Raw genomic sequence first — 20,145 nt, forward strand, 5'->3', positions numbered from 1 at the left:
ATGCCTGAAGCTGTGAATGAATGAATGGCGGCGGCCACATCCATACATGTATATAGGTGTCTCTATGTATTGCATCACCGTGACGATGGAATGAATGAATGCCTGAAGGGGCGACTGAATGAACGGCGGCGGCCCCATCTATATAGGTGTCTCTATGTATTCCATCATCATGACGATGGAAATGAATGAATGCCTGAATAGATTGAAGGGGTGAATGAATGAATGGCAGTGGCCACATATACACATGTGTATATATGTATTCCATCATCATGATGATGAAATGAATGAATGCCTGAATGGATTGAAGGGCTGAATGAATGAATGGCGGTGGATGTATGGCGGCGGCCACACATACACTATTTATTTTACTTGTACATATCTATTCTATTTATTTTATTTTGTTAGTATGTTTGGTTTTGTTCTCTGTCTTCCCATTTTAGACTGTGAGCCCACTGTTGGGTAGGGACTGTCTCTATATGTTGCCAACTTGTACTTCCCAAGCGCTTAGTACAGTGCTCTGCACATAGTAAGCGCTCAATAAATACGATTGAAGATGATGGTGATGATACACATGTGTATATATGTATTCCATCATCATGATGATGGAATGAATGAATGCCTGAATGGATCGAGGGGTTGAATGAATAAATGGCGGCGGCCACATATATAAATATGTAAAGGTGTGTGTATATATATATATATATATACCATCATCATGATGATGGAATGAATGAATGCCTGAAGGGGTGAATGAATGAATGAATGGCGGTGGCCACATATGTGTCTATATGTATTCCATCATCGTGACGATGGAATGAATGAATGCCTGAAGGGGTGACTGAATGAACGGCGGCAGCCCCATCTATACAGGTGTCTCTGTGTATTCCGTCATCATGACGATGGAAATGAATGAATGCCTGAATAGATTGAAGGGGTGAATGAATGAATGGCAGCGGCCACATATATACAGGTGTATATATGCATTCCATCATCATGACGATGGAACGAATGAATGCCTGAATGGATCGAAGGGGTGAATGAATGAATGGCGGGGGATGAATGGCGGCGGCCACACATACACATGTGTATATATGTATTCCATCATCATGACGATGGAATGAATGAATGACTGAATGGATCGAGGGGGTGAATGAATAAATGGCGGCGGCCACATATATACAGGTGTGTGTGTATATATATATATGTATATATATGTATGTGTATATATATACACATACATATATATACACATATACAGGTGTGTGTGTATATGTATATATATGTATGTATGTGTATATATATACACACACACATACATATACACATATATACAGGTGTGTGTGTATATATATGTGTGTATATATATATATATATATATATACACAAATACATATACACATATATACAGGTGTGTGTGCATATATATATGTATACCATCATCATGACGATGGAATGAATGAATGCCTGAAGGGGTGAATGAATGAATGAATGAATGCCTGAATGGATCGAGGGGGTGAATGAATAAATGGTGGCGGCCACATATATACATATTTACAGGTGTGTGTGTGTGTATATATATATGTATATATATGTATGTGTGTATATATATATACATACACATACACATATATACAGGTGTGTGTATGTATATATATATATATATATACATACACACACCTGTATATATGTGTATATGTATGTATATATATATATACACACACATACATATACACATATATACAGGTGTGTGTGTATGTATATATATATATATATATATATATATATATATATATATATATATATAGATACCATCATCTTGACGATGGAATGAATGAATGCCTGAAGGGGCGACTGAACGAACGGCGGCGGCCCCATCTATACGTCTCTACAGGTGTCTCTATGCATTGCGTCATCGTGACGATGGGAATGAACGAATGCCTGAAGGGGCGAATGAATGAACGATCGGCGGCGGCCGCGCGCTCTGATAGGCCGCGCCGCCCGGCCCCGCCCCCCGACGGGGACACGCCCCCTCTTATGAATATGCAGATGAGGGCGGGGGCCGGGGCCCAATGGGCGGGGAGCTGGGCGGGGGCGGCAGAGGGGCGGTGGCCGGGGCGACGGCCGGTCCTTCGGCGTTGCCGCGGTGCCCGCTCGCCCGCCCGCGGTGCCCGCGGTGCCCACTCGCCCGCGGTGCCCGCCCGCTCGCGGTGCCCACTCGCCCGGCCGCGCCAGCCGATGCGCGGGTCCCCCCCGCCCGGGGGCGCAGCAGGCCGGGACCCGCAGCCCCGCCCGCCCCCGCGGAGCCCCTTGCCCAGGCGGCGGGCAGCGGGCAGCAGCGGGCAGCGGGCGGCATGCCCCCTGACGCCCCAACCCGCGGGCACCCCGCGCCACCGGCGGCGGCGACGGCGGCGGCGCCCGCCCCCCCGCGGCGCCCGGGCCGGCTGCTGCTCCTGCTGCTGCTGCTGCTGGCCCTCTGCCTCCAGGTAAGCCCGGGCCCGGGTGGGCACACGGTGCCCCCGCCCGACCCATTCATTCAGTCATTCAACCCTATTTGTGGAGCGCTTACTGTGTGCGGAGCGTTGGGCAACGGAGAGGGACCGTCGTTCATTCATTCGGTCGTATTGATGGGGCGCCTACTATGTGCGGAGCGCTGGGCGAGTTGGCAACATAGAGAGACGGTCGTTCATTCATTCAGTCGTATTTATGGGGCGCTTACTATGTGCGGAGCGCTGGACGAGTTGGCAACATAGAGAGACGGTCATTCATTCATTCAGTCGTATTTATGGAGCGCTTACTGTGTGCGGAGCGCTGGACTAAGCGCTTGGGAAGGACAAGTTGGCAACATAGAGAGACGGTCGTTCATTCATTCAGTCGTATTTATGGGGCGCTTACTATGTGCGGAGCGCTGGTCGAGTTGGCAACATAGAGAGACCGTCGTTCATTCATTCAGTCGTATTTATGGAGCGCTTACTGTGTGCGGAGCGCTGGGCTAAGCGCTTGGGAAGGACAAGTTGGCAACATAGAGAGACCGTCGTTCATTCATTCAGTCGTATTTATGGTGCGCTTACTATGTGCGGAGCGCTGGACAAGTTGGCAACATAGAGAGACCGTCGTTCATTCATTCAGTCGTATTTATGGGGCGCTTACTGTGTGCGGAGCGCTGGACAAGTTGGCAACATAGAGAGACGGTCGTTCATTCATTCAGTCGTATTTATGGAGCGCTTACTATGTGCAGAGCACTGGACTAAGCGCTTGGGAAGGACAAGTTGGCAACATAGACGGTCATTCATTCAGTCGTATTTATGGGGCGCTTACTATGTGCGGAGCGCTGGACAAGTTGGCAACATAGAGAGACGGTCGTTCATTCATTCAGTCGTATTTATGGAGCGCTTACTGTGTGCGGAGCGCTGGGCTAATCAATCAATCAATCGTATTTATTGAGCGCTTACTATGTGCAGAGCACTGTACTAAGCGCTTGGGAAGTACAAATTGGCAACACATAGAGACAGTCCCTACCCAACAGTGGGCTTCGGACTCCAGGTTTGCAACATAGGGAGACGGTCGTTCATTCAGTCGTATTTACTGAGCGCTTACTGTGTGCAGGGCACTGGACTAAGCGCTTGGGAAGGACAAGTTGGCAACATAGAGAGACGGTCATTCATTCATTCAGTCGTATTTATGGAGCGCTTACTGTGTGCGGAGCACTGGACTAAGCGCTTGGGAAGGACAAGTTGGCAACATAGAGAGACGGTCATTCATTCATTCAGTCGTATTCATTCAATCGTATTTCATTCAGTCGTATTTATGGAGCGCTCACTGTGTGCGGAGCACTGGACTAAGCGCTTGGGAAGTCCAAGTTGGCAACATAGACGGTCGTTCATTCATTCAGCCGTATTTATGGAGCGCTTACTGTGTGCAGAGCACTGGACTAAGCGCTTGGGAAGGACAACTTGACAACATATAGAGACAGTCATTCATTCAATCGTATTTATTGAGCGCTTACTGTGTGCAGAGCACTGGACTAAGCACTTGGGAAGTCCATGTTGTCAACATACAGAGACGGTCATTCATTCAATCGTATTTATTGAGCGCTTACTGTGTGCAGAGCACTGGACTAAGCACTTCGGAAGGACAAGTTGTCAACATACAGAGACGGTCATTCATTCCATCGTATTTATTGAGCGCTTACTGTGTGCAGAGCACTGGACTAAGCACTTGGGAAGTCCAAGTTGGCAACATACAGAGACGGTCATTCATTCAATCGTATTTATTGAGCGCTTACCGTGTGCAGAGCACTGGACGAAGCGCTTGGGAAGTCCAAGTTGTGCAACGTATAGGGACGGTCGTTCATTCATTCATTCAATCGTATTTATTGAGCGCTTACTGTGTGCAGAGCACTGGACTAAGCGCTTGGGAAGTCCAAGTTGGCAACATAGAGAGACGGTCCCTACCCAACAGCGGGCTCACAGTCTAAAAGAGGCCCCAGACACCATCCCCGCCCCCCCCCCCCCCCCCCCCCCGCCTTACCTCCTTCGCCTCCCCACAGCACCTGTATATATGTTTGTACGGATTTATTACTCTATTTATTTTATTTGTACAGATTTATTCTATTGATTTTATTTCGTTTATACGTTTTGTCTTGTTGTCTGTCTCCCCCTTCTAGACTGTGAGCCCGCTGTTGGGTAGGGGCCGTCTCTCTATGTTTCCGACTTGGACTTCCCAAGCGCTTAGTACAGTGCTCTGCACACAGTAAGCGCTTAATAAATACGATTGAATGAATGAATGGACTGTGAGCCCACTGTTGGGTAGGGGCCGTCTTTAGACGTTGCCGACTTGGACTTCCCAAGCGCTTAGTACAGTGCTCTGCACACAGTAAGCGCTCAATAAATACGATTGAATGAATAGACTGAGAGTCCAATGTTGGGTAGGGGCCGTCTCTATATGTTGCCGACTTGTACTTCCCAAGCGCTTAGTACAGTGCTCTGCACACAGTAAGCGCTCAATAAATGCGATTGAATGAATGAATGACTAGACTGTGAGCCCGCCGTTGGGTAGGGGCCGTCTCTCGACGTTGCCGACTTGGACTTCCCAAGCGCTTAGTACAGTGCTCTGCACGCAGTAAGCGCTCAATAAATACGATTGAATGAATGAGTGAATGAATAGACTGTGAGCCCGCCGTTGGGTAGGGGCCGTCTCTAGACGTTGCCGACTTCCCAAGCGCTTAGTACAGTGCTCTGCACGCAGTAGGCGCTCAATAAATACGATTGAATGCATGAATGAATGAATTGCAGCAAGAGGGCGGGGGCCTGGCAGCTCCTGCGGGAGAAGGATGGTGGGGAGCGCTCACTGGGGGCCAGGCACTGAACTGAGCGCCGGCGAATAAGGATTATCATCAGGGCCGAGCTCGGGATCTCTGCCCGTTCATTCATTCAATCGTATTTATTGAGCGCTTACTGTGTGCAGAGCACTGTACTAAGCGCTTGGGAAGTCCAAGTTGGCAGCATAGAAGACGGTCCCTACGCAACAGGGGGCTCCCAGTCTAGAAGAGTTGCAGGCGAGGTGTTGCCCACCGTCCCTCTTCAGCCCACCCGAGGTCTCTGCCCGTTGTGGGCGAGGTTTTGCCCACCGTGTGCCCCGCCCACCCGAGGTTTATGCCCACCGTGCCCCCCACTCGAGGTCCCTGCCGTTGTGGACGAGTTTTAGTCCACAGTGTCCCCTGCCCACTCGAGATTTTGCCCACCGTGTGCCCCGCCCACCCGAGGTTTATGCCCACCGTGCCCCCCACTCGAGGTCCCTGCCGTTGTGGACGAGTTTTAGTCCACAGTGTCCCCTGCCCACTCGAGATTTTGCCCACCGTCACCCCTCAGCCCACTCGAGGTCTCTGCCGGTTGTGGGCGAGGTTCTGCCCACCGTGTCCGCCCCCTGCCCACTCGAGGTTTGGCCCACTGTGCCCCCCACCCGGCCCACTCGAGGTCTCTGCCGTTGTGGAAGAGTTTTAGTCCATCGTGTCCCCTGCCCACTCGAGGTTTGGCCCACCGTGCCCCCCACCCAACCCACTCGAGGTCTCTGCCATTGTGGACGAGTTTTAGTCCACTGTGTCCCCTGCCCACTCGAGGTTTGGCCCACCGTCACCCCTCAGCCCACTCGAGGTCTGTGCCCGTTGTGGATGAGGTTTTGCCCGCGGTGTCCGCCCCCTGCCCACTCGAGGTTTTGCCCACTGTCACCCCTCAGCCCAGTCGAGGTCTCTGCCCGTGGTGGATGAGATTTTGCCCGCGGTGTTCGCCCCCTGCCCACTCGAGGTTTTGCCCACTGTCACCCCTCAGCCCAATCAAGGTCCCTGCCCGTTGTGGACGAGGTTTTGCCCACCGTGCCCACCCTCTGCCCACTCGAGGTTTGGCCCACCGTCACCCCTCAGCCCACTCGAGGTCTCTGCTGGCTGTGGTCAGGGTCTTGCCCGCCATGTCCACCCCCTGCCCACTTGAGGTTTGGCCCACCATCACCGCTCAGCCCATTCGAGGTCTCTGCCGGCTGTGGTCGAGGTTTTGCCCACTTTGTCCGCCCCATGCCCACTCGAGGTTTGGCCCACCATCACCCCTCAGCCCACTCGAGGTCTCTGCCGGCTGTGGTCGAGGTTTTGCCCACCCTGTCCGCCCCATGCTCACTCGAGGTTTGGCCCACCATCACCCCTCAGCCCACTCGAGGTCTCTGCCAGCTGTGCCCACCGTGTCCGCCCCTTGCCCACCCTAGACTTTGCCCACCGTGTCCCTCGCCCCCTCGAGATCTCCTCCGGCTTTTGTCGAGGTCCGGCCCTTTGGCAAAGGCGGCCCGGTCACCGAGCCGGTCCTTCTTGTCCCCCCGGGGGGAGCGGGGGGCGGCGTCTGAGCCGCCCGTCCGTCCGTCCCACCGTCCGTGGGTCCGTCCCCGCAGGCCGCCCGGCCCATGGGCTATTTCGAGCTGCAGCTGCGGTCAGTGCGCAACGCCAACGGGGAGCTGCTGAGCGGAGAGTGCTGCGACGGCGAGCGGCCAGGCCCGGCCGCGGCCTGCGGGCACGACGAGTGCGACACCTACGTGAGGGTCTGCCTCAAGGAGTACCAGGCCAAGGTCACCGCCACCGGGGCCTGCAGCTACGGACACGGGGCCACGCCTGTCCTCGGGGGGAACACCTTCCGCCTGCCCGCCCCCACCCCTGGACGCCGAGGCACGGCCCCGCAGCCCGGACGAGTGGTCATCCCCTTCCAGTACGCCTGGCCGGTAAGGGCCTCGCCAAGGCCGGGCCGGGGAGCGGGGAGGACAGGGCGGGGGGACACACGGATAATAATAATGGTACTCGCGAGGCGCTCACTATGGGCCGCGCACCGTCCTAAGCTCTGGGGGCGATCCAAGGTCATCAGGTTGTCCCACGTGGGGCTCACAGCCTTCATCCCCATTTTACAGATAACTGAGGCCCAGAGAAGCGAAGGGACTCGCCCGAAGTCACACAGCTGACGAGTGGCGGAGCCGGGATTAGAACCCGCCACCTCTGACTTCCATGCGGATGGCCGGACCGCCCCGGCCCGGCCGCCTCACCCTGGTCCAGTCTCACGGCCCGGGCCGGGGCGGCGGTCCGGGCCTGGGATTCAGAAGGTCATGGATTCTCATCCCGGCTCCGCCACTGGTCTGCCAGGGTGACCTTGGGCGAGTCGCTTCACTCCTCTGGGCCTCAGTGACCTCATCTGGAAAATGGGGATTGAGACTGGGAGCCCCACGTGGGACAGGGACCGTGTCCAACCCCATTTGCTTGTAGTAATAATAATAATGATGGCATTTCGTAAGCGCTTACTATGTGCAAAGCACTATTCTAAGTGCTGGGGAGGTTGCAGTAATAATAATAATGATGGCGTTTATTAAGCGCATACTATGTGCAAAGCACTGTTCTAAGCACTGGGGAGGTTACAAGGAGATCAGGTTGTCCCACGGGGGGCTCACAGTCTCAATCCCCGTCTTACAGATGAGGGAACTGAGGCACAGAGAAGTTAAGTGACTTGCCCAAAGTCACACAGCTGACAATTGGTCAGGTTGTCCCACGGGGGGCTCACAGTCTTAATCCCCATTTTGCAGATGAGGTAACCGAGGCCCAGAGAAGTGAAGTGACTTGCCCAAAGTCACACGGCTGACAACTGGTGGAGCCGGGATTTGAACCCATGACCTCTGACTCCAAAGCCCTTGCTCTTTCCACCGAGCCACATTGCAGCGCTTAGTACAGTTCCTGGCACATAGTAAGCGCTTAATAAATACCATCGTCGTCATTACTATTATTATCCGGGCTCCACTTGTCTGCTGGGTGACTCGAGGCAAGTCGCCTCACTTCTCCAGGCCTCAGTTCCCTCATCAATCAATCAATCAATCGTATTTACTGAGCGCTTACTGTATGCAGAGCACTGTACTAAGCGCTTGGGAAGTACAAGTCGGCAACACATAGAGACAGTCCCTGCCCACCAGCGGGCTCAGGGGATGAAGACTGTGAGCCCCTCATGGGACAACCTTGGATCTACCCCAGTGCTTAGAGCAGTGCTCGGCACGTAGTAAGCGCTCAACAGATACCAATTGTTGCTCTTCTCTGGGCCTCAGTGACCCCATCTGGAAAAGGGACGGAGCCTTTGAGCCCCACGTGGGACAGGGACTGCGCCCTACCTGATTTTTGTTCGTATCCCCGCCAGCGCTTAGTACAGTGCCTGGCCCATAGTAAGCGTTTAACAGATATCATAATTATGATTATTGTGATTATGGCTGGGAGGGAGTCTCCCCCATCACCCCCCTCCGTCCCGGGTGGCCGAGTGGCCGGCAGGGGGCGCCCTCCCCACTGAGTGGCACCGGAGCTTGTGTGTGCATGCCAGCAGGTGGGCGTGCATAGTTGCCCTGCCGTGTGACCCTGGACAAGTCATTTCACTTCTCTTGGCCTTAGCTACCCCATGAGGATGAAACATGTGAGCCCCAAGGAGGGGCAACCCAATTACCCAGCGCTTAGATCAGTGCTTGGCTAAAATAAGCCCCTGGCGACGCAGCCGACTAGAAGAAACACGGGCCTGGAGTCCGAAGGTCATGGGTTCTAATCCCGGCTCCGCCGCTTGTCTGCTGGGTCACCTTGGGCAAGTCACTTCTCTGGGCCCCAGTTGCCCCATCTGTAAAGTGGGGGTGAAGGCTGTGAGCCTCAAGAGGGACAGGGACTGCGTCCAACCAGATTTGCTTGCATCCACCCCAGCGCTTAGTACGCTCTTGGCACATAGTAAGCGCTTGACAAGTACCATTCATTCAGTCGTATTTATTGAGCGCTTACTGTGTGCAGAGCACTGTACCAAGTGCTTGGGAAGAACAAGTCGGCAACAGATAGAGGCGGTCCCAACCCAACAACGGCCTCGCAGTTATTATTTTTAGTAGTAGTAATAATAATAATAATGGCATTTATTAAGTGCTTACTATGTGCAAAGCACTGTTCTAGTAGTAGTATTAACGAATACCATTATTACTATAGTTGTGCTTCGCTTATAGCACCCGTTGGAAGAGGCCGACACCAGCCCATCCCCGTCCGTCTGTCCACCCCCACCCCTGGGTATTGGGTCACCTGGCCCCTTCCCTTCTGACTTTGGGGCCCCCGAGGGCTTCCTGGAGGAGGGGAGATTAGGGCCAGCCTAGAGCAGGAGGGAGCGAGCTCACCCCCTGGTAGGAAGGATTTAGGTGAGATTGCTGGAAATGTTTCTGCATTCCCGGGACCATGCCGTGCCCCCGAGGGTCAGAGGGTGGCCTTGGGTGTGTCCATGTCCTGGGTGAGAAATTTATTCCAGGGGGGCTCCAGAAAGGCTGTGTGGCTTGAGATTGAAGCAGCGTGGCTCAGTGGAAAGAGCCCGGGCTTTGGAGTCAGAGGTCATGGGTTCAAATCCCAGCTCCGCCACTTGTCAGCTGTGTGACTTTGGGCTAGTCACTTCACTTCTCTGGGCCTCAGGTATCTCATCTGTAAAATGGGGATGAAGACTGTGAGCCCACTGTGGGACAACCTGATCACCTTGTAACCTCCCCAGCGCTTAGAACAGTGCTTTTCACATAGTAAGCACTTAATAAATGCCATCATTATTATTATTATTATTGAGATTGTTGCTGGGCCTCTCCGCAGGGAAATTAGGGTTGGGGGGGCCAGTCAACTGGAGACCCAAGGGTACGGGTAGCTGTGTCCCCCCAAGGGCTGCAGGCCGAGCCAGCCTCCTGCGGTGGTGTTTTGTTAAACAGTTACCGGCTTCCAGGCGCTGCACCCCAAGTTCTGGGGTAGATCCAAGTTTATCCGATTGGACGCAGTCCCTGTCCCACATGGGGCTCACAGCCTTAATCCCTGTTCTACGGATGAGGGAAGTGAGGCTCGGAGAAGCGAAGTGACTTGCCCACGTAATGACGGCATTTGTTAAGCACTTACTATGTGCCAAGCACTGTTCTAAGCGCTGGGGAAGATACAAGGTAATCAGGTTGTCCCATGTGGGGCTCACAGTCTTAGTCCCCATTTTACAGATGAGGGAACTGAGGCACAGAGAAGTTGTGACTTGCCCAGAGTCACACAGCCGGGATTAGAACCCACGACTTCTGACTCTCAAGACTGTGCTCATTCCACTGAGCCACGCTGCGTCTCTGGTCACACAGCAGGCAGCTGGGATTAGAAGAACCCTGGTCCTTGCAGACTTGTCCTCTCCCAAGCGCTTAGTCCAGTGCTCTGCACACAGTAAGCGCTCAATAAATACGATTGAATGAATGAATGAATGAATGAATGGTCCTACTGACTCCCAGGGCCAAGCTCTGTCCGCCAGGCCACGCTTCTTCTTCTCCTCCTGACATCCTGGGCACGGGGTAGGTGACTTGTTTCAGTTTGGAGAGTGGCTGGCTGTGACTGCAAGGTTTCCCCCGTTACCATCCCCGTCCCCACCCTCAAAGGGCCGCAGGACACCCTCAGCCCCTCACCCTGGTCCTCACCAGGCCATTCATTCATTCAATCGTATTTACTGAGCGCTTACTGTGTGCAGAGCACTGGACTAAGCGCTTGGGAAGTACAAGGTGGCAACATATAGAGACAGAGATTCAGTGTGAGGCAGCAGGGAGAAGCGGAATGGGACTGGGACAGCCGACTGGGCAGGTTTAGACTGTGAGCCCACTGTTGGGTAGGGACTGTCTCTATATGTTGCCAACTTGGACTTCCCAAGCGCTTAGTACAGTGCTCTGCACACAGTAAGCGCTCAATAAATACGATCGATGATGACTGTTGGTGAAGGGTTAATGGGGCAGGGACTCCTGCCGGGAAGCTCAGGTGTGGGTGGACACCTGGTGGGGTGGGGCAGGGAGGCGGTGGGGGGCAGCCCCCCTCACGAGCTGGTGCCGAGGGGCGATGTCTGGTTGGAATTTTGGATGTTTTCCGCAGTTGGAGCCTAGCAGAGCCTTTCCCCTGTGCTCCTGCTGGTCCCGGCTCCTGGGTGGGGTGAATCCCCCTCCTCCCCAGAGCTCAGGGCCCAGGTGCTCCCAGGGAGTGGGCTGGAAAGGCTGGGAAGCCTCGAGGTGAGGCGGGAACAGGGCCTGGGCCCGGCCTAGCCCACGCCGGGAGCCGGCTCCACGAGCGTGGGCTTTGGACAGAGCTGGGGTCCAGAGCCCACCCCCGGGCATCCCGAAAGGCCCGCACGGGCAACCACGTGCCTTCTATTCCCTGGGAGTGCCCCTGAAGGCTCCTGAAAGGTGGCTTTTTCCTCCCGTGGCTGGGGCCCGTGGCCCTGCCGCCTCTCCCTCCCGGGGCTGGGACGGTGCCTCTGGGCCTCAGTTTCCCCACCCGGTGAGGGCAGGGGTGACTGGCGGCGGCGGCGGCCCGTCTCCACCTCTGTTGATCTCTCTCCGGTTCGGCGGTCACGACAAACACGGGCAGGCGGGCGGGCGCCCCACCCACCGCCAACCACTCCAGCAGGCCCGAACAGAGACGCCGCTTGCCCGTCAACTGGGTCTGCGAGGCGCCGCCGCTGGGGCCCAGCCAGAAATGTCCTAAAATCACCACCTGAGGATGTGTTTTCTGCACAGAACTGGCAGCCGCCGCCGCAGAGGGAGGGAGGGAGGGGAGGAGGGCGGGGAGCAGCCCAGGAATGTGGCGGGTGGGACCTGGTGGGGGGGGACAGAGCCTCTCTCGTGGCCCCTCAGCTCTGGGGCTGGCCACCCCGCCAGGGCTGTCGATCGTCTCCTCGAGGGTTGCGTCTTCCCTGCATTGCGGGCCCGGGGCCGAGCACGCTGAGGTGGCCCATCTGGCTGCTGGTTGGCGTTTGGGCTGCCATCTTGGGAGCCAGGTTCACTTCTGGTGGTGCCGGGGCCAAAGGGGTTGGGAGAAGGGTCCGCTCGTGCCCGCAGCGGGCGTAGGGCACGGAGACGGGTCGGGAAAAGAAGCGGTGCTTGCCGTGGGACTTCAGGGTGGGCTTGCGAGCCTTCAGGCCCACCCCTGGGGCTTCCTGGCTTGGGCCGGAGTCGGCCGTTTAGGCTCTGGGGTTGAGCGGCTGCGCGGGTCGGAGTCAGCAGTGTAGACTCCGGGTGGGCTGGATACCCCTCCTTGTAAAATCTGCCCGGTGTCCTTGCCTGTTTTCAAGGTGGACCGTGAGGCTGTGGGCATGAGAGCTCACCTCCTCCAGGAGGCCTTCCCAGACTGGGCCCCTTCCTTCCTCTCCCCCTCGTCCCCCTCTCCATCCCCCCCATCTTACCTCCTTCCCTTCCCCACTGCACCTGTATATATGTTTGTACATATTTATTACTCTATTTATTTATTTATTTTACTTGTACCTATCCTATTTATTTTATTTTGTTAGTATGTTTGGTTTTGTTCTCTGTCTCCCCCCTTTTAGACTGTGAGCCCACTGTTGGGTAGGGACTGTCTCTAGATGTTGCCAATTTGTACTTCCCAAGCGCTTAGTACAGTGCTCTGCACATAGTAAGCGCTCAATAAATACGATTGATGATGATGATGATGATGATGATCACACCATGACCTTCCTAAATTGCTCCTCAGTCACCCCAGTCCTGTCTTCCCTTTCCGGATGGGTGGAAAAGGGGGATGAGAGAGGCCCCATCTTCCCATTTCCCGGGTGGCCACCCCCCGGTTCCTGGGTCCCAGGTGTCACATGTCTAGGAGAGGACTGGGGTGCCGTGGCCGTCAATAATGATAAAAAAATAATCATTGTGGCAGCTGTGTGGCAAGCACCGGGCTACGTGCTGGGGAAGATAGAGGATAATAAGAGCAGCAGCGTGGCTCAGTGGAAAGAGCACGGGCTTGGGAATCAGAGGTCATGAGTTCTGGCTCCGCCACATGTCCGCTGTGTGACCTTGGGAGAGTCACTTAACTTCTCTGAGCCTCAGTGACCTCATCTGTAAAACGGTGATTAAGACTGTGAGCCCCACGAGGGACAATCTGATCACCTTGTATCCCCCCCAGCGCTTAGAACAGTGCTTTGCACACAGTAAGCGCTTAACAAATGCCGTCATTAGTAGTAGTAGTAGTCAGATTAGACGTAGTCCTTGACCCACTTGGACCTCGCGGTTTCGGAGGGAGAATGGATGTTGAAACTCCATTTTACAGATTCACCCGTTCAATCGTATTTATTGAGCGCTTCCTGTGCGCATGTGGAAGCTGAGGTCCGGGGAAGCTAAGTGACTCGTCCAAGGTCACAGGCAGGCGCTTGGCAGAACTGCCTGTGAGGCAGCGTGGCTCAGTGGAAAGAGCCCGGGCTTTGGAGTCAGAGGGCATGGGTTCAAATAATAATAATAATAATGATGGCATTTATTAAGTGCTTACTATGTGCAAAGCACTGTTCTAAGCGCTGGGGAGGTTACAAGGTGATCAGGTTGTCCCACGTGGGGCTCACAGTCTTAATCCCCATTCTACAGATGAGGTAACTGAGGCACAGAGAAGTTAAGTGACTTGCCCAAAGTCACACAGCTGACAATTGGTGGAGCTGGGATTCGAACCCATGACCTCTGACTCCAAAGCCCGGGCTCTTTCCACTGAGCCACGCTGCTTCTCAAATCCCGGCTCCGCCACTTGTCAGCTGGGTGACTTTGGGCTAGTCACTTAACTTCTCTGTGCCTCAGTTCCCTCATTTGTAAAATGGGGATGAAGACTGTGAGCCCCACGTGGGACAACCGGATTACCTTGTATCTACACCAGAACAGTGCTTTGCACATAGTAAGTGCTTAATAAATGCCATAATTAAATTAAACTGGCGTCAGAACCCAGGTCCTCTGACTCTCAGGCCTGGGCTCTTCCTGCTCGGTCACACCGCTTCCTGTTTAAATTCATTCATTCAATCGTATTTATTGAGCGCTTACTGTGTGCAGAGCACTGTACTAAGTGCTTGGGAAGTACAAGTTGGCAACATATGGAGACGGTCCTTACCCAACAGTGGGCTCACAGTCTAGAAGACTAAGTCAATCAATCGTATCTATTGAGCGCTTACTGCGTGCAGAACACTGTACTAAGCGCTTGGGAAGTAAAAGTTGGCAACATTTAGAGACGGTCCCTACCCAACAGTGGGCTCATAGTCTAGAAGACTAAATGGCGGCTTAGTGGCGTTTAGGGGTTGGTGTGGATTGGGGGCGAGAGAGGCACTGAAAGAGGCATTGCAACGTGACTCAGTGGAAAGAACACGGGCTTTGGAGTCAGAGGTCGTGGGTTCAAATCCCGGCTCTGCCACTTGTTAGCTGTGCGACTTTGGGCAAGTCACTTAACTTCTCTGGGCCTCAGTTCCCTCATCTGGAAAATGGGGATGAAGACTGTGAGTCCCACGTGGGACAACCTGATTACCTTGTATCTACCCCAGCGCATAGAACAGTGCCTTGCACGTAGTAAGCGCTGAACAAATACCAACATCACTATTATTATTATTGGGAGGGCTGTGACTGAGCAGCCCCCGGCCCTCTGACCAGTGCTTTGCACACTGTAAGACCTCGATAAATACAATCGAATGAATGAACGCCCAGAGAGAAGGGCAGGTTGCAGGTGTCTGAGGTGGGGGGTGTCCGGAAGGGACTGGGACTTTGAGTGTGACTGGGGTAGACTGCTCCTCCTCCTACCTCTCTTGGCTTCTCTCCCACTCACACACTCCGCTCCTCTGACACCAGCTTACTCACCGGGCCTTGATCTCGTCTCCTGCCATCGACCCCTCGCCCAAATCCTCCCTCCGGCCCTGGGACTCCCTCCCCATTTACGTCCGACAGTCCACCGCTCTCCCCGCCTTCAAAGCCCTCCTAAAATTACGTTTCCTCCTTGAGGCCTTCCCTGATTAAACCTTCATTTCTCCTACTCCCTTCTGCATTCATTCATTCATTCGATCGTATTTATTGAGCGCTTACTGTGTGCAGAGCACTATACTACTAAGCGCTTGGGAAGTACAAGTTGGCAACGTATAGAGACGGTCCCTACTCATTCATTCATTCATTCAATCATATTTATTGAGTGTTTACTGTGTGCAGAGCACTGTACTACTAAGCGCTTGGGAAGTACAAGTTGGCAACGTACAGAGACAGTCCCTACTCCATTCATTCATTCATTCAATCGTATTTATTGAGCGCTTACTGTGTGCAGAGCACTGTACTACTAAGCGCTTGGGAAGTACAAGTTGGCAACATACAGAGACGGTCCCTACTCATTCATTCATTCATTCAATCGTATTTATTGAGCGCTTACTGTGTGCAGAGCTCTGTACTACTAAGAGCTTGGGAAGTGCAAGTTGGCAACATATAGAGACGGTCCCTACTCATTCATTCAATTGTATTTATTGAGGGCTTACTGTGTGCAGAGCACTGTACTAAGCGCTTGGGAAGTACAAGTTGGCAACATTTAGAGACGGAACCTGCCCAACAGTGGGCTCACAGTCTAGAAGACCCAACAACGGGCTCACAGTCTAGAAGGGGGAGACAGACAAAACAAAACAAAACATGTGGACGGGTGTCAAGTCATCACAATAAATAGTAGTAAAGCTAGATGCACATCATTCACAAAATAAATAAAATAGTAAATATGTACAAGTAAAATAAATACAGTAATAAATTTGTACAAATCTGCATCACCCCTGTACATGGATCTGTACCCTTAAGCACTTGCTATCCTCCCCACTCTGTCCTTCAGCACTTCTGGACATTAGCCTTTCACTCTCCCATTTCCCCCACCAGTCATTTATTTTATGGCTGTCTCCCCGGTTAGATTGTAGGCTCCATCAGGGCTGAGATCATGTCTACTTACTCAATTTTCCCCTCTCAAGTATTTAGTCCAGCGCTCTGCACGCAGTAAGTGCTCAATAAACGGGATCGATTGATTGATAGAGAATGCTGGGTTTTTCCAGGCTGGGATGTGTAGTGAGTGCCGTGTTGGGCCTAATGTTAGGTGCTGTGCTGAGCGCTCTATGCTGAGCTCGGGGCTGAGCGCTGTACTGGGCTCCATGCAGGATGTTGTGCTGGGCGCCAAGTTGGGGACTGTATTGGATGCTATACCGGGTTCCATGCTGGATGCTGTCCTGGGCACAGTGTTGGATGCCGGGCTGGACACTGGGCTCTGTATTAATAATTATGGTAGTTGTTCATTCATTCAATCGTATTTATTGAGCACTTACTGTGTGCAGAGCACTGTACTAAGCACTTGGGAAGTACAAGTTGGCTCATTCATTCAATCATATTTATTGAGCACTTACTGTGTGCAGAGCACTGTACTAAGCACTTGGGAAGTACAAGTTGGCAACATATAGAGACGGTCCCTCACTCTGTGCCAAGCTAAGCACTGGATTGGGTACCACGTTTGATGCTCTGCTGGGCTCTGTGCTGGACTCCTCTCTGGGCACCTGGGTACATGCAGGAGCTTCAACAGAATTGTCCTTGAGGAGCTTCGAGGGCAGTGCAGAGAGCTGGGCAGGAACATCATCATCATCATCAATCGTATTTATTGAGCGCTTACTATGTGCAGAGCACTGTACTAAGCACTTGGGAAGTACAAATTGGCAGCATATAGAGACAGTCCCTACCCAACAGTGAGCTCACAGTCTGCATGAGGTCAGATGTACAGCAGACATTCAGTCGTATTTACTGAGCACTTAACGGGTGCAGAGCACTGTACTAAGCACTTGGGAGAGTGCAATACAACACTAAACAGACACATTCCCTGCCCATGACGAGCTTACAGTCTAGAGAGGGCGAGACAGACATTAGTGGAAATAAATAAATGACGGATATGGACATAAGTGCTGTGGGGCTGGGAGAGGGGAAGAACAAAGGGAGCAAGTCAGGGTGACGTAGAGGGAGTGGGAGAAGAGGAAAGGCATAGGGAAGGCCTCCTGGAGGAGATGGGCCTTCAATATGACCTTGAGTGGGGGAGAGTCATTGTCCGTTGGATTTGAGGAAGGAGGGCATTCCAGGCCCTCCTTTGTGACTTTGGGCAAATGTCCATAGGCAGCTGCCACAGGCCACGGGGAAGCCAAGAGTAAAGAAGTCAAGAAGGCGCCTTCCTTCCCCGCAGGCAGTGAGGATCGGACCAGCCCCACGAAGGAGGGAATGGTCAGGAAAGACCTCCCGGAAAGCGTGGCTTTAGAGGGGGCTGGGAAGGAGGTGGAGGGGTGCGGCTTGGATAATTAGAAGAGGAGAGAATCCCAGGCAGGAGGAAAAACAGATTTGCCAAAGTAATAAGTGTGGTATTTGGCAAGTGCTTACTGTGTGCCAAGCACCGTACTAAACACAGGAGTAGATACGAGATCAGCAGATTGACTACAGTCAATCTTCTTCTAGACTGTGAGCCCACTGTTGGGTAGGGACCGTCTCTATATGTTGCCAACTTGGGCTTCCCAAGCGCTTAGTACAGTGCTCTGCACACAGTAAGCGCTCAATAAATACGATTGATTGATTGATTGATTGATTACAGTCCGTGCCCCATGTCGGGCTCAATCAATCGGTGGTATTTATTGAAAACTTACTCTGTGCAGAGTAGTGTATTAAGTGCTTGGAAGATGGCGTAGTGAGAAGCAGCATGGCAAAGTGGTTAGAGCACAGGTTTGGGAGTCAGAAGTTCTAATCCCGGCTCCTCCACTCGTCTGCTCTGTGACTTTGGGCAAGTCGCTTCATTTATAATAATAATAATGATGATGATGGTATTTGTTAAGCGCTTACTATGTGCCAAGCACTGTTGTAAGCGCTGGATTCTTGTTGCCTCATCAAGAAAATGGGGATTGAGACTGTGGGCCCCATGTAGGATGGAAACTGTGTCCAACCCGATTTGCTTGTATTTATTCATTCATTCATTCATTCATTCAGTCGTATTGAGCGCTTACTGTGTGCAGAGCACTGTACTAAGTGCTTGGGAAGTACAAGTTGGTAACATGTAGAGACGGTCCCTACCCAACAAAGGGCCCACAGTCTAGAAGATGAATAAGAGGAATGGATCAACACCCATTCATTCATTCAATCATAGGTATTGAGCATTTACTGTGTGTATCCACCGCAGAGCTTAGTACAGTGCCTGGCACATAGAAAGGGCTTAACAAATGCCACTCATTATTATTATTACAGTACAATAGAGTTGGTAGACACGGTCGCTGATACAAGATGATCAGATTGGCCACAGTCCCTGCCCCATGTTGGGCTCAATCAATCGGTGGTAGTTATTGAGCACTAAAGTGCGCAGAGCAATATACTAAACGCTCGGAAGAGCACAATACAATAGAGTTAGTGGATATGGCCCCTGCCTACAGTGAGCTTACAGTCTAGAGAGGGAATCGGATACAGAATGAGTAGGGGGGATTGAGGACTTAGGGAAGACCTTTTGGAGGAGATGTAGTTTCACTAAGGCTTCGAAAGGCGGGAGAGCAGTGGTCTGTCGGATGGGAAGGAGGGAGTTACAGGCCAGAGGGAGGAGGAGGACGGGGGATTGGCAGCGAGACAGACGAGATGGAGGTTCAGTGAGTAAGTTGGCGGTAGAGGAGCTAAGTGTGTGGGCTGGAGTGTAGTGGGACATTAGCGGGGTGTGGTGATTGAGTGCTTTAAAGTCGCTGGTGAGGAGTTTCTGTTTGATGCAGAGATGGATGGGCAACCACCGGACGTTCTTGAGGAGTGGAGAAATATGGACCGAAAACTTTGGTAGAAAAATCATCTGGGTAGTAGAGTTATTGTGGTTTGGGGACAGACAGGAGGCAGGGAGGTCAGCAAGGAGGCTAATTCAGCAGCCGAGGAGGGATAGGATAAGTGCATGGATCAGCGGGGTAGCAGTTTGGATAGAGAAGAAAGGGTGGATTTTAGCAATGTTGGGAAGGTAGAACCAACAGGATTTGGTGACAGGTTGATTATGGGGGTTGAACGATAGAGATGCGTTGAAGACAATGCCCAGATTACAGGCTTGTAAGACAGAGAGAATGGTGGTGCTGTCTACAGTGATGGGAAAGTCAGGGGGAGGACAGAGTTTGGGTGGGAAGATGAGTTGGGTTTTAGACATGTTAAGTTTGAGGTGTCAGTGGGACATCCAAGTAGAGATGCCATGAAGGCTGGAGGCAATGCGAGGCTGCAGAGAAGGAATGAGTCTGGAGATGTAGATTTAGGATCATTCACTTACAGATGGTAGTCGAAGCCTTGGGAGCGAATGAGTTCTCCACGGTGTAGAAGGAGAATAGAAGAGGACCCAGAAATGAACCTTGTGGGACCCCCAAAGTTAGGGAGTGGGAAGCAGAGGGGGAGCCCGTGAAAGAAACTGAGAATGAGCCACCAGTCAGAGGAGGAGAATCAGGAGAGGACAATGTCAGATGCTGAATCCTGTTGCCATGAGGCCTCTTGGACAAGGGATGACCCTTGGCTTGACATCAGAGAAGCAGCGTGGCCTAGTGGAAAGAGCCCGGGATTGATTGGGAGTCAGAGGATGTGGCATCTAATCCCAGCTCCACCACTTGTCTGCTGCGTGACAAACCACTTAACTTCTCTGTGCCTCAGTTCCCTCATCTGTAAGATGGGGATTAAGACTGTGAGCCCCACGTGGGAGAACCTGATTACCTTGTATCTACCCCAGCGCTTAGGATAGTAAGTGCCTAACAAATACCGCCATTATTATTATTATTATTGGGTAGGGGCTGGGTTCATCCCACTGTTCATCCCACT

General features: G+C 52.7%; 1 protein-coding gene across 1 annotated transcript in view; it reads left to right on the plus strand.

Moving 5' to 3' along the window:
• Positions 1–2,069: 2,069 nt before the first annotated feature.
• The window catches only part of JAG2 (jagged canonical Notch ligand 2), an 86,191-nt gene continuing 68,115 nt past the window's right edge, over positions 2,070–20,145 (plus strand). Inside the window, exons 1-2 of the mRNA XM_038765574.1 lie at positions 2,070–2,483; positions 6,928–7,251. Of these exons, the coding sequence (XP_038621502.1) occupies positions 2,070–2,483; positions 6,928–7,251 (738 nt within the window). The remainder of the gene's footprint in view (positions 2,484–6,927; positions 7,252–20,145) is intronic.

The sequence above is a fragment of the Tachyglossus aculeatus genome, chromosome 23 (genome assembly GCF_015852505.1).
Source record: "Tachyglossus aculeatus isolate mTacAcu1 chromosome 23, mTacAcu1.pri, whole genome shotgun sequence".
NCBI classification, from domain to species: domain Eukaryota; kingdom Metazoa; phylum Chordata; class Mammalia; order Monotremata; family Tachyglossidae; genus Tachyglossus; species Tachyglossus aculeatus.